The 15587-nt window shown below is 58.7% G+C and overlaps 3 protein-coding genes across 8 annotated transcripts in view; 2 read left to right on the top strand and 1 right to left on the bottom strand.

Moving 5' to 3' along the window:
- The window catches only part of SF3B3 (splicing factor 3b subunit 3), a 29841-nt gene extending 26699 nt beyond the window's left edge, over positions 1–3142 (top strand). For both annotated transcript variants that reach the window (XM_082062990.1, XM_082062991.1), the window contains exons 24-26: positions 403–546; positions 1171–1275; positions 2278–3142. In XM_082062990.1, the coding sequence (XP_081919116.1) occupies positions 403–546; positions 1171–1275; positions 2278–2418 (390 nt within the window). In that variant the 3' untranslated portion in view covers positions 2419–3142. The remainder of the gene's footprint in view (positions 1–402; positions 547–1170; positions 1276–2277) is intronic.
- A 2381-nt stretch (positions 3143–5523) lies between these two features.
- IL34 (interleukin 34) lies at positions 5524–11399 on the top strand. 5 transcript variants are annotated; one of them, XM_082062672.1, is made up of 7 exons: positions 5524–5627; positions 6678–6925; positions 7017–7120; positions 7390–7467; positions 7563–7736; positions 10749–10887; positions 10977–11399. In XM_082062672.1, the coding sequence occupies exons 2-7, from the start codon at positions 6898–6900 to the stop codon at positions 10994–10996; spliced, it is 543 nt and encodes a 180-aa protein (XP_081918798.1). In that variant the 5' UTR covers positions 5524–5627; positions 6678–6897; the 3' UTR covers positions 10997–11399. The 5 variants fall into 5 exon arrangements, with proteins under 5 accessions (XP_081918798.1, XP_081918799.1, XP_081918796.1 ...); XM_082062673.1 differs by having other exon boundaries at positions 5528–5627; positions 6743–6925; XM_082062670.1 differs by having other exon boundaries at positions 5529–5627; positions 6589–6925.
- A 117-nt stretch (positions 11400–11516) lies between these two features.
- On the bottom strand, positions 11517–15261 carry LOC309444659 (C-signal-like; the record flags this gene model as incomplete). Its single annotated transcript, XM_082062669.1, has 6 exons — positions 11517–13082; positions 13723–13833; positions 13960–14118; positions 14202–14389; positions 14626–14677; positions 15124–15261. The coding sequence occupies 6 exons, from the start codon at positions 15259–15261 to the stop codon at positions 12969–12971; spliced, it is 762 nt and encodes a 253-aa protein (XP_081918795.1). The 3' UTR covers positions 11517–12968.
- Between the last annotated feature and the right edge of the window lie 326 nt (positions 15262–15587).

The raw sequence follows: 15587 nt of genomic DNA on the forward strand, positions 1-15587 counted from the left end.
CTTTTCTCTGAAGTCCTCTGCAGTGTTGTCCAGGAGATGTATTGGCAGTTTTGCTCCTACACATCTACTGTGCTGTGGGGGATCAGTTTTCATTGTCACTGGGAGCCAAATTCAGCTTCTGAAATCACAGCTGATGCCTATTCACTGATATTTGATTGAAGCTGCACACTCATTTTCTTTCCCTGCTTTCCGTCATTACCTGCACCCGTTTGTCCAGCTCAAGAGGATAATTCGGTGGCATGCTGAGTTTTGCCATCTGGTCACAGGTGGACAGCGCTTCCTCTTTAGAAAGGCATTTCAGAACTAGCAGGTGGCTGAATTTATTCTGCTTTTCTCTCTCAAGCCTTTTGATGCTTTTTATATAAGCTGAAATAAAAGCTTGCTTCTGTGGTTGATTTTCAGGCTGAAGTGATCATGAATTACCACGTGGGAGAGACAGTGCTTTCCCTCCAGAAGACCACGCTGATCCCAGGAGGCTCTGAATCTCTTGTCTATACCACCTTATCAGGGGGGATAGGCATCTTAGTCCCTTTTACTTCCCATGAGGTAAGCAAGTGCCATCATTGCATTGCAGACTTGCTGCTCTTCTAAGTGCTTATCCCTGGCCAAGTATGTTAACATGCTATATCCCTTGAGGGTAAATCTGGAGCAAGTGCATGAAAATTTAGGCTGCAGGAAAACCTGTGGCTGTGGGACAGACTCTGATGCAAAGGGGAAGGATTCTCTTAACTCCTTCTTCTATGTTGGTTCTGTGAAGAGCTGAGGGCTTTTCTTGTTATACTGCAGTTCTAAATCTGTTTGTGCTCCAGAGGAGCTCTTGGGTGATTTAGTGTATGCTTCGTGTAGGGGTGGTAGGGGTGTGTTGCCTGTAAACTGTTGATCAGGCACTGATGCTTCAACTCCTGAAGATATTTTTCCCCGCTCTGTTTGCTGTGGCTTCTTGCAGCAGCAGGTGCCAAGACATTCCCTTTGTGAGCTGCACCTCTGTGCTGCACAGCTGCTGTGCACTCCAGTTCCTGGGAAGCTTATCTTGCCAAGGTGGCATCCTTGCCTGCATAGCTCTGCTGTGGGTGGAGGTGGTGGGGCTGCTCTAGCAGAACCTGGTAACGGCCGTGTTTCAGGCACTGGCGTGCAGCAAACTCTTCTCTTGCCAATTCTTAATCTCCCCAGGATCATGACTTCTTCCAGCATGTGGAAATGCACTTAAGGTCTGAGCACCCTCCTCTCTGTGGACGAGACCATCTCAGTTTCCGTTCCTACTACTTCCCAGTCAAGGTAGGTCTGAGGATTTAGGATCAGTCAGTCATGCGGGTGCAGAGACTTGATCTGGAACAGGGAACAGGTTTGAGGTGGGGCAGAAGCAAGTCACAGTTGCTGTTCAGTGGGGAACACTGGTGCAATGTGAGCCATTGTATAGTGACTGGCAGGAACTGAAGCCAGTGCTGTATTAGCACTCTGTAAGGAGAGCAGTGCTTAGCACTAAATATCACATCTTTTCTGGTTTATTAACCCTAGTAGTGAGCCTTCTGAGGGTTCTTCTTGAGACCCAAGCCCAGAGGTGCTGCTGCTGTCCTCCTCTGCTTGCCACAGCATGGCCTTTTTCAGGAGAAGCAGCATTACGTAGCTGGTTGTGTGGCTGGGTCGAACTGCATGTTGCCTGGGGGATATTTATTTTTTTTTTCCTGCTACCATTAAAAAGATAAATCTCGTAAGAAATAACCTATTTCTGCTTTTGAGGAACTGTGTTTAAGGCTGTTGGCTGTTAAATGTTGTGACCAGAAGGGTCCAAGGGACTGGACCAGAGTAACCATGTGGTAACTACTCCCAGAGTATGTAGTATCAGTCAGGAAACTGTCCCAGTTTCAAGTGCAGAGGTTGTTCTTGCTCTAGATAATCTTGAGGTTGAAGTGCAGCCTGCACAGCCTCCAAGATGTCTCGCATCTGAGTGAAGATGCCGTCCAGTCATTTTCTGCAGCTTCCCTCAGCCTCCCACACACAGTACTTGGACCCAAGTGGTATCTGTCTTCCCTTCCCTTATATTGATTCTTCAGTTGCACCCAGGCTTTTTGGGTTTCTCCTTTGTTAATCAAGCTGCCCAGTAATTAGTTTGATGCTAGCTGCTGCTATTCAGCAGATGAGGTCACTGAGCATGGTCTTGTTTCCAGGTCAGGATTAAGAAGCTTCTGGGAACAAACTGTTTGTTGCTGTTTTTCCCCATTTAGGCAGGGTTCAGTGCTTGTGTTGTGTTGATTCAGTGCTCTCCTCCTTGCCCTCTAGAATGTGATCGATGGAGACCTGTGTGAGCAGTTCAACTCCATGGAGCCTAACAAACAGAAGAATGTGGCCGAAGAGCTGGACCGGACCCCACCTGAAGTCTCCAAGAAGCTGGAAGACATCCGCACACGCTACGCTTTCTGAGCAGCAGCTGGCAGGAACAGAACTGCTCACTGGCTCCTATGGACGCTCTTCCAAGCACAGTTGGAAGGAGGAATATGTGCTTTTTTTCCCTTTTTAAATATTAGTTTGCTTCTCTTGGTTTGTGTTTCAAAGTAATGTGACTCGAGTAAATACAGTATCAGATATTAGGTTCCCAATACACCCCACTGCCCAAGGAAGGGGTGCAGACTGACCCTCAGCCCCATCTCCTTGGCACCTCTTTAGGATGGGGGAGCTTGAGGGTGTCTTGTCCTTGCCTTGCAGGAATCCCCATAGGGCAGATCCAGCTGAGCCTTTGTAGGATCAAGTGGGTTTTGCAATTTCCCAGCTTTTTGGAAAAGGAAACAGCTGTGGCACAACTCGGGCTTACCAGGCTCCTTTTAGTAGTCGGTAGTGAGAAGCTTTGGGCTTCCAGCAGCCCCAGGAGCAGCTGGTGGGCAGCCTGGCTGTGTGGAGGGTGTAACTGGCACACTTGTCTTGAATGTTTTATTCTGAATAGCAAGGGGGTTTTGGACTCACTATTTCTGACTGTTTTCCCTGTAAATAGAGTTTTGTACAATGTTGACTCTCTTGGGGGTGGGGAAGAGTGAGGCCTGAGTCTGGGACTTGATTTGTTTCATAATAACTTTGGCAAGAGCAGTGTCTCCAAGTTGTGCCTGTGAGCAGCACATGAAGAATAAAAGCCTGTTGGTTTTGTTGTTTTTTTAACTAGCCTGACTCCATGGCTCTGCAGCAGCAGCTGTTGCTGACCTGGTGGGAGCAGGAGGGGTGGAGGAGGACAAATGTACACACCCTCAACCCCATGCCCTGTGTGGATGCTGGGGCCATGCTGGGCCCCTGCAGTCGTTGGCCTGCAAGCCGTTCTGCACCCCTTGTTCTGCCTGGAACTGGTCCTGATCCTGGCAGCATGTTCTGCAGCCAGAGCTGCCCTGGGACGCACACAAAGTGGGGTATGTGGAGAAGGGGTAGGAGGGAACAGTCGTTCCCTCAGCTTCTGTTTTTCCAGCCCTTGCAGGGCCTGGCTGTGCCTCAGGACTCCCTTCTGTAGCCCTGTGAAGCAGCTGCAGCTCAGCTGGCTGCCAGGATGGCTGGGAGAAGGTGTTTCTCCCACGCAGCGGGTGCTTCCTGGTCTTGCCTCCAGTCTCAGCATTGGTCCCTGGCTTACTCCTGCCAGGGGTCTGTGGCTGGAGCTGGAGCCCTCCCTTGCTGCCGGGCATCTCCTGCCTGGGGCTTTGAAAGGCAGGTGACCCCCAGCTCGGTGCTGCACTCACATCAAACAGCCTCTGTGTTCCTCTGGCATGTGTGCTGCACGGGATGAGGGTGAATGTGCACCCCCCCCCCTCTCCCATTTTGGCTTGTTACTGCGGGCCTGTTTCAGCAGGGGCTGCAACTTTTTGTCTCTGTGGCACCTGGCCACTGCTGCTCACCACACCCATCTTCTGCCTGGGGGTGAAGAGCTTTGTGCCACCTTCCTGGTACCTTACCAGGAATTATGCCTTCCCAGCACAATGTTTTGTTTCCTTAGCCCAGCCTGCATAAATAACCTGCTTCCAGCACAAGGCAAACCTTGGGAGGGGTTGAGCCCCAGCATCGAGAGGCTCCCAGACCCTTTTGGCCAGGGGTGCTCTGAGCTGTGGCCCCACCAGCCTCCCCGTGAGGGCTCTGCCCGTCCCCTGGGACCCTGCAGCCACAGAGTGCTTGGCTCCTGCTGACACCTGGGAGCAAAGCTCCCGGGGATGGTGCCCTGCACCTGGGGCTGTTTGCCTTGGGCTCGCACCAGCGGTGATTTCCAGCCTGGTGCAGCCAAGGAGGGCAAACTGTCCCCAGCACCATGCTGCGCAGCTCCACAATTTCCCTTTTCTTCCTCGCCCCATCCCGGCTGCCAAGCTGATGACTACGTGGGCAGGGAATGTTATTAAATGGCTTCCTTCTATTGCTTGCAGCAGATGCGGGCAAAATCCCTGTGGACACCGAGGTGAGGAGCTAGACTGGCTCCTTCCCCGGCTCGGGGCTGAGCATCATGCCCCTGGCCCGAAGCGGGGAGGGAGGCAAGGGCAGTGCCCAGGAGCTGGCTGCAGGGGAAGGTTGGCAGGAGAGTGGCGCAGCCCTGACTCCACGCCAGGGGAATCCCAGCGTGCTCTCCTTGCATGCAGAAGCGCATTCCTTCCCACGCGTTTCCCTAGGAGCGCTGACCCCTCTTTGATAGCTGATTTCTATTCTCAACCCCTTGGACGCCCAGCAGCCCCCAGCACAGAGACAGCCAGCTTTCCCAAGGGGCTCTTCGGGGCAGTGGAGGGGAGGGCAGTGTCCTGTCGTCCCTGCTTCTGGCAGGGGTTCAGCTCTGAAGCATCCTGAGAAGACTGTGTGGGCTTGGGCTAGAGGGAGCGGGACCTCCTGCTGACCTGGAGGCAGCCAGGGTCCTCTCAGCCCCTCTCAGGTGGGTCTGGGCAGCCTCCCCTGCCCACAGTACAGGTGTGTGCTGGGTAAGGCCAGGCTGATGCCCACTTTGAGTGCCCCAAAATGCACCTGTGGGTGCCCAGCCCAGAGAGGGCCCTGGGACACACAGCCAGGGGAGCCCAGCACCCTGGGGCTGCCAGTGCTGGTGGAGCCTGGGGGTGTGAAGTGTGGTTAGCTGAGTGCCTGGGGGTGCATGTGGGCACCCAAAGGATCGGGGTGAGTGCCCTGGGAATATGCCACAGAGCTGGCTCAGCACCCTGAGGAGCAGTGGGCACGCAGCATGGTCAGCTTAGCACCGCAGGGGCTCCCAGCCAGGGCAGCCGAGCAGCAGGGAGGGGCTCAGAAGGGTTGGCTGAGCACCCCGGGAATATGCCACCTGGCCTAGCTGAGCACCCCGGGGACACTCAGACCAGGTAAGCTGAGCACCCTGGAGACATCTAGACCAGGTAAGATGAGCACTCCGGGGACACCCACCCAGGCTTTCCGAGCACCCGGGGACACCCGGCGGCGACAGCCGGACACCCTCGGCGGGGCAGGGACAGATGAGCCCCGGGCCGGGCCGTGCGGGGCGGTCGCTCGGTCCCCGCTCCCCGCCCGGCCCCCGGCGGCCGCCCCGCCCGCTCCCCGCGCCGCCGCCCCCCGCCCGCCTCCCGGGAAGCGCGGGCCCGGCCCCGCCGCCGCCGCCGCCCGCGGGGAGACGCGTCCCGCGCCCGCGGCCCCTCGCGCTGCGCCAGGTGGGTCCGCGGGCCCCTCGCGCGTGGGGGCGAGCGGGGGCGGGTCCGCGCGGAGGCGGTGGCGGGGCAGCGGGGGTGGCCGGGTGGTCACGCAGGGCCCCGCGTGGGGACACGGCACGGACCCTCCCTCCTCCACGCGTGGGGACACGGTGTGGGGGCACGGCCGGGTCGCATCTGTGTGGGGACATGGCTCCAGGGACACGGCACGTGGGTCTCTTCATGTGGGGACGTAGTGTGGGAACACGGGACAGCCCCCTTTGCATGGAGACATGGTGTGGCTGCTTTATGTGGGAATGTGGGGTGGGGACATGGTGTGGGGACACGGCATGGTGCCCGTGTAGGGACATGGCTTGGGGACATGGCACGGCTGCATTCCCCTGGGACATGGCATGGGGACACGGTATGGTTCCCTTTGCATAGGGACGCAGAATGGGGACACAGGTGGGGCCTCTTGTGTGCTGGGACATGGCATGGCCCCTCCTGTGTGTGCACCACACCATGCAGGGACACATCATGCCCCCTTCACGCTGGGACATGCTGTGGTCCCCTTACCGTGGGATGACAGCATGGGGACACGGCACAGCCCCCTTCATATGGGCGTGGGGACACGACATGTCCTCGTTTGCACAGGGACCCAGTGTGGGATGGCCTGGCCCCTTTGCAAGCCCCATTCCCCAGCGCTCCTTGGCTGAGCTCCTGCTGGGGCCGGACAAACTCATTGCTGGGATAACGGTGCTGGGCTGGGTCATGTCCATTGCCCGCCCTGGAAATCCCCTGGGGGAGGCACCGGGGGAAGCCCTGGCAGCCCTGCCCCCAGTGGGACACAAGCACCCGCAGCTTCACGGCCACCACAGCCCTCTGTGGCCACCCAGGGCTCACGTGGGGACGTCCCTGTCCCACAGCCCACAGGGCTGGAGCGGGTGCCCTCCCTGGGGCTGCAGCCGGGGCTCTCTCCCCCCAGATTCCCTCTTGCAGGGGAGTCCCACACCCCCCGAAGTGCATCCCTGCCAGTACCCTGTGATGGCCCTGGGACCTGCTGCCTCCCCGCAGCCAGCTGGAGAGGAGAAGCCAGCGGGGACGGCAGGAGAGGGGAACTGACCCCCCATCCATGGCAGGGGGCAACCACCTGGGGCTACCGGAGAGCAGCCCAGCACCCAGGGCCTGTGTTTGTCCCTCGTCCCCCTGTCCCACGCACCACTGCCCAGGAGGCTCCTGGCGAATTCCAGCCATGTAGGCGCAGCCTGGGACTCTGCTGACAGCCGCCATCAACATGCAGCAGGGCTACGCGGCTGTCCTGTGTGAGTACAGCTTGGGGATGGGGTGGGGGGATGGCCTCACCCTAGCGGGTGTCCCGGGGGGGGCTGACACCGCTTGCTTTTGGCTGCCCAGGTGTCCTGGCTGTGCTGGGGCTGGAGGCGGCTGCACCAGGCGAATGCGAGCTCACCCGCCTGCTCCAGGACAAGCTGCAGTACGAGATGCGCCTGCAGTACATGGTAACCCCCAGTTTTGTTGGGGATGGGGGGACATGTGACGTTGCAGGGCCTGGGTTTGCTCTGGGGCTGAATGCAGCCGGGGCTGGGAGCTGGGGGATGATTTTTTTACTGGGGCCAACTTGTGGCAAGTGGTGCCCAGCGCTGCTTCTGCTTTGGTTGTTGATCACGTCAAAGGGCTTTTCCACTGGTTTGCCAGCGTCACGCTGAGGCTAGCAGAGATATCGCTGTCGCTTTGCTGCCAGCCCCTGTGCTCTTCTCCACCTTTCCAGAAACACTACTTCCCCATCGACTACACTGTCCAGGTCCAATACGAAGAGGTGCTGAGGCCGTCCAACATCACCCGTCTGGTAAGACAGCGGCAGGGGACAGCCCCATGATGGGGACACTCCAGGGACCCACAGGGGGTGTGTGGATCTCACCCAGGGCACCCTCTCACCCACAGCGCAACAGGACAGTATCAGAGGCGGCGCTGCGGTACCTCTGGTTCCACGTCAGCTCTCAGGCGGTGCTGCGGATCCGCGAGGTGCTGCCGGAGAAGCACCCATCCTGGAAGTACACCCAGGAGCTGTGCCAGCTCTTTGACGCCCTGGGCAAGGAGTACAGCAAGTACCAGCAGGTAGGGAGACCCTGGGGACCCCTGGTACCCCAGCCCGGCTGCATGCTTCCCCTCAGCCTTGCACAACCCTTGCAGGGGCGCTACGAGCACACATGGTGCGCAAGTACCTACTGCCTGTGCACCCAGACGGGCGAGGGGGCACATGCACAGAAGTGAGGGTGCACAAGCGGTACACACACGCCTGTGGCACACAGATGTGCTGTGAGGACATGCACCCACAGGTGTGAGAACCTGGGGGCATGCACACCCCCCTGCATGTGGGTCTTGTGGCATTAATAGATTGATGAAGGGCAGAGGTTGGCGCCCGGGGCACGGAGCCGGGGGGCAGCACTGGGAAAAGTTGCACATCTGGCATTGGTGGTTCAGTGGTAGAATTCTCGCCTGCCACGCGGGAGGCCCGGGTTCGATTCCCGGCCAATGCAACAGGACTGTTTTTTTGCACCCCTTGGTGGGGCTGGTAGGGCTTGGAGAGAGAATTGGAGACTGTCAGAGGCAAGGAGAGATTCTGCAAAAGGCGACCCCCGAATTCATCCCTTTTTTGCCGATGGCAGTACCTTGCTGCTCTGGTAGCAGAGATCCTGCTGTTCCTCTCAAGCCTCTGCTATCCTGATGGAGCCACTGCACCCCTGAGACACTTGTGTTTGGGTGCAGAATGAGGGTGGCCTCTCACAGCTGGATCTCCAGGGTACCCAAAGTACAACTGGGTTGTCCTCTGCAGGTTCTGCAGCCCCTCCAATGTCTTCTCATCAGAGTGTTAACTCTGAAGGCTAATGACAGCCGGCCCTTGCTGGGGGTGACGGCTGAGGCAGCAGGGAGAGGCGCTCCCACGGCTGGAGCCCCAGCATGAGAGCTGTGTGTTGGGGTCCCCTCTCTGGGGGTTCACAGCTGGCAGTGCCTGTCCCTGCTGCTCCCACCCCATTGGGATTAGGGGCGACGGGCAGGGCTGGGGGGGGTGTTGCACATCTGGCATTGGTGGTTCAGTGGTAGAATTCTCGCCTGCCACGCGGGAGGCCCGGGTTCGATTCCCGGCCAATGCAACAGCTGCACATTTTTGCACCCCGGTGTGCATGGGGGACACCTCGGGGCTGCTGGAGTGCCTGTGGGGAGTGTCCAGAGGGACACCACTGTCCCCTTGGCCTCATCCCTGTGCCCACTGGGTGGGTGCTCAGGCTCTGATACTGGCAGCACCAGCTCTGCAGTGAGTGTCCTTGGTTTGGTGGCATTGTGGGTGCAGTGAGAGGCACTGATTTGGTGACAGGGAACATCTCCGCTGGGTGGCAGGTAGGGACACTGGCTCGGTGGCAGTGAGGGTCTGTGTCTTGGTGGCAGTGAGGATCTCTTGCTCTGTGGCAGTGGGTGGGTGCTGGCCCCTGTCAAGGTGCTCAGGCCACAGAGCTGTGGGGCAGCTGTATGCAGCCCCCTATCTGGCACGGGTGGCTCAGTGGGACAATTGTCACACTCCCCATTCCCTCCCCGAGAGTCCAGGTTTTGTTCCTGGCCAGTGCAGCCCTGATGTCCTGCCCTTCCCCTCTGCAGCCCCAGCTCCCTCCGCCTGTCCTGGGCTCCATGTGGCCTCAGGCTGCTCGGGGCTGTGGGTGCTGCTGAACCCCAAGAGGAATCTGCATTTCGGTGCTGGATGGGGGTGGCGTGTCACAACTGAGTCTTCAGGGTGAAGCTGAAGTGTGTCTGTGTTGTCCTGTACTCTGGGGCAGGTTCTGCAGCCCCTCTGAGAAGGGAGCGAGCTCTGCTCATTAGTCTCATCAGAGTGTTAACTCTGAAGGCTAATGACAACCGGCCCTTGCTGGAGGTGACGGCTGAGGCAGCAGGGAGAGGCACTTCCACGGCTGGAGCCCCAGCATGAGAGCTGTGTGTTGGGGTCCCCTCTTCGGGGGTTCACAGCTGGCAGTGCCTGTCCCTGCTGCTCCCACCCCATTGGGATTAGGGGCGAGGGGCAGGGCTGGGGGGGTGTTGCACATCTGGCATTGGTGGTTCAGTGGTAGAATTCTCGCCTGCCACGCGGGAGGCCCGGGTTCGATTCCCGGCCAATGCAACAGCTGCACATTTTTGCACCCCGGTGTGCATGGGGGACACCTCGGGGCTGCTGGAGTGCCTGTGGGGAGTGTCCAGAGGGGCTCCCTTGGGCACCACTGTCCCCTTGGCCTCATCCCTGTACCCACTGGGTGGGTGCTCAGGCTCTGATGCTGGCAGCACCAGCTCTGCAGTGAGTGTCCTTGGTTTGGTGGCATTGTGGGTGCAGTGAGAGGCACTGATTTGGTGACAGGGAGCATCTCCGCTGGGTGGCAGGTAGGGACACTGGCTTGGTGGCAGTGAGGGTCTGTGTCTTGGTGGCAGTGAGGATCTCTTGCTCTGTGGCAGTGGGTGGGTGCTGGCCCCTGTCAGGGTGCTCAGGCCACAGAGCCGTGGGGCAGCTGTATGCAGCCCCATATCTGGCACGGGTGGCTCAGTAAGACAATTGTCACACTCCCCATTCCCTCCCTGGGAGTCCAGGTTTTGTTCCTGACCAGTGCAGCCCTGATGTTCTGCCCTTCACCTCTGCAGCCCCAGCTCCCTCTGCCTGTCTTGGGCTCCATGTGGCCTCAGGCTGCTCGGGGCTGTGGGTGCTGCTGTATCCCAGAGGAATCTGCATTTTGGTGCTGGATGGGGGTGGCGTGTCACAACTGAGTCTTCAGGGTGAAGCTGAAGTGTGTCTGTGTTGTCCTGTACTATGGGGCAGGTTCTGCAGCCTCTCTGAGAAGGGAGCGAGCTCTACTTGTTTGTCTCATCAGAGTGTTAACTCTGAAGGCTAATGACAACCGGCCCTTGCTGGAGGTGATGGGGGGGGGAGGGGGGGGAATGTGCTACACATCTGGCATTGGTGGTTCAGTGGTAGAATTCTCGCCTGCCACGCGGGAGGCCCGGGTTCGATTCCCGGCCAATGCAGCAGCTGCAGCTTTTTGCATCCTGGTGTCCCAGAGGGGACCTTGGTGACACCCCGGTGGCCTGTCCTTGCAGACAGACGTTGAGGAGGTGGTGGCTGACCTGGTGAAGCTGGTCCACAGCGCGGGCATCGAGAGCCGGAGGAAAGCCGTCCGCCCCAAGGCGCTGCTGGACAACTGTCTCAAGGTCATGCGGATGCTCTACGGGGTACCCTGTGAGTGGGGCTGTGGGGAGCCTTCAGGAATGGGGGTGCCATGTGTGGGGGTCCTGTCTCATGAAGTGACATCTGTCCCCTCTGCTCAGGTCGTTGGGAGTCCACCTAACGCCGCAGAAGACCCCTCGCTTGATGCCTTCTCCTTGCCCCGGAGCCTGGGATGCTTCCTCTGCTCTGCCTCCCCCCAACAGAGCCCCTTTGGGGGTCACCAAGGAAGGTGCAAAGGGGGGACAAATGCCACCCCCTCCGGGACCAAATGCCACCCCCTCTGGGACCCTGGCACTGTGCATGGACACAGGGTCGGCTCCATCCGAAATGCCAGGGATGTTCTGCACAGGTGCAGGCTGGGGGGGGGCTCAGACACAGCCTCCCCTGCGGGCAGGTGGCTGCCGGCTGCTTTTGTGGGGGGAGATGCTGCCCTTCCCTGCTGGCAGCAGGGCCAGGTCATTGCCCAGTTCCTCTTGGTTTCTATTTTTTTCCTCAGCTTTCATTAAACACCAGGTAATTCTCTAGCGCTCAGCGTCGCAGCTTATCTTCCGACCAGGTCCTGGGAGCCTCCAACCATCCCCAAAATAAAGGACCAGCAGACAGAACCCCAGCTGCCTACCCTGCCTCCTCTTTTGGGGTGTCAGTCCCCTCCCTCAGCTTTCTGGGGGAGATATTTGCCCTAAGATATGGAGCCCCAGAACCATCGCCTGCCAAGTTGCTTCCATCAGCTCCCCCGGCAAGAAAACATCTGGATTTGTTTGTTGTGCTTGGCAGTGTAGTGCGGGCGGTGTGCTGGAGGGGCTGGGGGCTGGCCGGCTGCCTCCCCACTTCCCAGCTCAGTTATTTACCTTAAGCAGCTATTATAGACCTTAAATGGTGTATTCCTGGCTTTGTGCTGCTTAGGCTTTCAGGTCTATGAGAGTGCACAGGTGAGGCTGTGGGCACTGCAGCATGTGCAGATGCAGTATCTTCTCCTCCTCCTCTTCCTCGTGGCTAGTGATGGTTCATATTTATATAAAGCCCACGCAGAGCTCATTTAAAGCCCACCAGCTACTATCTGTCACTCGATAAGGGACTTCAGTTCTAGGGACGCCCCTCGCCCATCGCTGTTAGTTGTAACAAATAGCCCTGGGTGGTCTTGGGACCCACCTTGTGCTGCCTGAGCACCCAGGGCTGAGCTCCCAGCTCCTGTTCTGTCACATCAAGCATGGGAACAGTCCCCTCCTGTTCATCCACCGTGGGAAAACTGAAGCTGCCCCAGCAAAATGACCCCAGCCAGGCTTCCCAGCGCATCCCCGCAGCAAACAACTGGGCTCAAGGCTTGCCAAAGCCCTACGTTTCCAGCTCAAGTGCCCCACTTGAGATGTTGCGACATTATTTTTTTTCTGGTCCTTCTTTTGAGGGGTTCAAAAATGTGAACTGAGAGCAGCCGTGAAAACTCACTCACACGATGGGGAACCAGAGCCTGTTTGCAATATCTCGTGCTGACCCATGCGATGGGATGCGTGCAGGGACAGTCAGCCCTGGGCGAGCTGCAGAGGTCCCAGAGGACACATCTAGGGACGTGCTGGGGCTTGGGAGATGCTCCTGCTGTGAAAACTGCTGGAAAAAGCAGAGCCTTTTCTCACCTTGAATCAGCAGAAAAAAAGCCCGTCAGCAGCCTCAGGATGGGCACAGAAAGGCCAAGTGCTTTCAGGGAGCTGAGCTCAGTAGGGATAGAGCTGGGCGCCACTAACAATGCCCTATGGCCACAGTTTTGGGGCTGTCTGTGAGGCCACCAGTCCCCAGAAGCCACCAACCAGGTCATTTTCCGGTGTGGCTTATGGCCACAGAGAGAGGCTGTATCCATTGAGCAGTGTCAGGATGCCCAAGGGGAAACCTCCCCAACCGCCGGGGATGTCCCAGCAGAGCCTGGCACCAGGATTCAGGACCTTGGAGCATCCTTCCCTCTGCAGCCCCAGCACAGCTCAGCATCCTGGGGCAGGGGCGACAACCTCAGCTCTCACCCCACAGCAAAGGGTCCCTGCCCTCATCCCACAGAAACAGAACGAGCCTGGAAATGGCAATAATTAACTTTACTGAGCTCAGCAGTCTCACCAGGGCAGGCTCTGCCCTCTCCAGTCCCAGAAAGTGCCATTGCTGGTGGCCGATAGCCGCGCCAGCAGCCGCAGGATGCCCTGCACACTCTCCTCCATTGTCACCGGGCCCTGCTGGACTCAAGGACATGGGGACAAAATCAGCCCCAACCCTTTCCTGACACCCCCAACCCCAGGTCCGGTGGGATGCCAGCTCCGGCTGGTGCAGGCTGGGAGAAGCTGGAGATGCTCTGGTATCCATGGGATGCAGCTTTGCACAAATTAATCATCCCTAATTCAGGTGCTATAGTGATGGAGATTTATTTTATGGTTTCTAATAAAAAAGTGACTCATTTGTTGTCTCTGCAAGCCAGCGCAGGGTTAAGCTCTGCTTGGCGATGTTGCAAGAGCCTGCTCGTCACCAGCCTCACCTGCCTCCCCTTGGCACGGGCAGAGGAGAAAATGAATTTGGGGTAATGATGGCCCGGGGGTGCGTGGGGTGCTGGGGAAGCAGCACTCTGGGTGCAGCCTTCTCTCCTGGGCTGAGTGTGGGGCTGGGGTGCCCTCTGCTGACACACGTTTGGGATGGGAAATGAACTAAGAATTAGGAAGGAAATAGGATTTTTTTGGGGGGAGAGCCCAGAATGGGCTTTTTGCTGCTGTGGTGCAGCTCCCTTGGGAGCGAGGGGAGGAACAGGGGTGGGTGTCCCAGGGAAGGGGTGTCCCCGGGACTTTGCTGAGCCAGAGTGGCTGTGCACCTCTTGTCACTCACCATCCCCTGTCCCAAGGGAGGTGTCACACAGCCAGGGTCCACGGACACGCAGAGGATCCCGCTGTCCCCATACTCCAGAGCCAGGCACTTGGTGAGCATGTTCAGAGCAGCCTGCGGGGGGGAGCAAACCCCGTCGCCACCATCATGAAGTGGCACTGCCATGGCTGGTGGTGGGGGAGAATCCCACAGGAGCTGACACCCCCCCCAAATTCCTCCCCACTCGCCCCATGGCAATACCTTGCTGCAGCGGTAGGAGACATCCTGCCTCTCCTCCCAAGCCTCTGCCGCTGCAATGGAGCCAAGGATGCTGGAGATGTTGATGATGGCAGCTCTGCTGCAGCTCAGCCCCTGCTGCCCTTCAGCCTCAGCCGCCTCCTTCAGCAGGGGCAGGAATGCCTGCAGGGGTTGGGCACTCAGGCATCACCATCCTCTTCCTCCCTGCTGCCAGTGTCTGGGGCAGGGGGTGCCTGTGGCCTCACCTGGCTTGTCTGCAGGGGCCCGATGGTGTTGGTGGCATAGACGAGGGTCATGTTCTCTGCAGTCTCAGTGGCCAGTGTGCTGCGGCGCCTGGTGCAGGTGGTGTTGATCAGGATGTTGAGGCCAGCGCTTCCCACCTTCTCCTGCACCTTCCTGACTGCTGCCTTGATGCTGTTGGGGTCTGTCACATCTGCAAGGGGACAGGAGGGCTTGGGGGAGAGCTGTTGGCCATTATCCCAGGCAGGATGCTGTAGGAGATGGCGGGAGGCAGCTCCCAGCCACTGAGCATCCTCCTGGTCCTGGCAGTGACCTGGTTGTGATGAGCGAAACGGAGGGATCCGCGTGCTTGGGTGGTGTTTTATGGAGCCACCCACAGGTGCCATTAAATCCCAAGAGGCTTTGTCCCCTTCCCACGCCAGCACCTACCTAGAGGCAGGACCACGACGCTGGGGAAGCCCAAAGCCACCTCATTGACTGCCTACATGGAGAAAGGGGGGGGTGTTTCAGGTGGGGAGACTTGCTGGGAGGGTGACCCTGCACTGTGCTGACGTGGGAACCAGGCGGCCCCATGTGTCACAGCCGACAGGTTTCAACAAGCCCTGGTGGGAGCAATTTGGCGCAAGTCGCTCCTTTTCTGCATCCCGCTGAGCCCTTGGCAGCTTCAAAGCCCCCGCAGTGATGCCTCCAGCATGGGGACTACCAGCAAACTCCCCCCCACCCCAGCCACGTACCTCTTTGCCATGCACTTATCTATGCCAAGAGAAGAAAAAAATCAAATATATACAAATATATGTATTTTTCCATGCCATTCACAGTGTAGGGTGCTGATGCTCAGCCTTAAAGTAAGGTGGGGATGGCAGCACCCCCAGGCACTGTGTCTCCCAGCCCGTCCCGGAGCTGACCCCCACTTAGCACCCTCCTTACCTTCCCCTGGGGGTCCAGGCAAGCGGCAAAGAGGTGCTGGGGGGGGCTGGGTTGCTCCAGCAAACCCTTCAGCAGCCCCAGGCCGACCCCCCCGTCACAGCCGGTCAGCAGGACGCTGCCCACACTGAGTCCCTCCATCCCCACCGCTGCCACAGCTGGTTGTGCCGCCCCAGCAAGGTTTGGCAATCGGCCTTGGTAATTCGGGAGGTGCCGCCGCAGGTGCTGCTGGGATGGGTGGAGGTGGTGGGGGGCAAATTGGGTGTTACCAGGCTGGAGCGGGGGGTGGGGCAGGGTGATGCTCTTCTGCATCCCAGGTGTCACCCATCACCTTGATCATGGGGATACCTCACCACGGTTGTACCCCACAGCACCTGCCCCCTTCTCAGCCATGCGCACCCCAAACGGGTGCTGGGACCTTCTCACCTGTCCCCTATTATTGAGGTGACCCCAGGGGACCAGCACAT

This window comes from Streptopelia decaocto, assembly GCF_964273445.1.
Source record: "Streptopelia decaocto genome assembly, chromosome: 11".
NCBI classification, from domain to species: domain Eukaryota; kingdom Metazoa; phylum Chordata; class Aves; order Columbiformes; family Columbidae; genus Streptopelia; species Streptopelia decaocto.

Excerpts from the sequence above, each read along its gene's own strand:
- IL34 (XM_082062672.1), top strand. The coding sequence starts at position 6,898 with ATGCAGCAGGGCTACGCGGCTGTCCTGT. Across the intron at positions 6,926-7,016 it reads GGGCTACGCGGCTGTCCTGT|GTGTCCTGGCTGTGCTGGGG; the intron begins GTGAGTACAGCT and ends TTGGCTGCCCAG. Across the intron at positions 7,121-7,389 it reads AGATGCGCCTGCAGTACATG|AAACACTACTTCCCCATCGA; the intron begins GTAACCCCCAGT and ends CCACCTTTCCAG.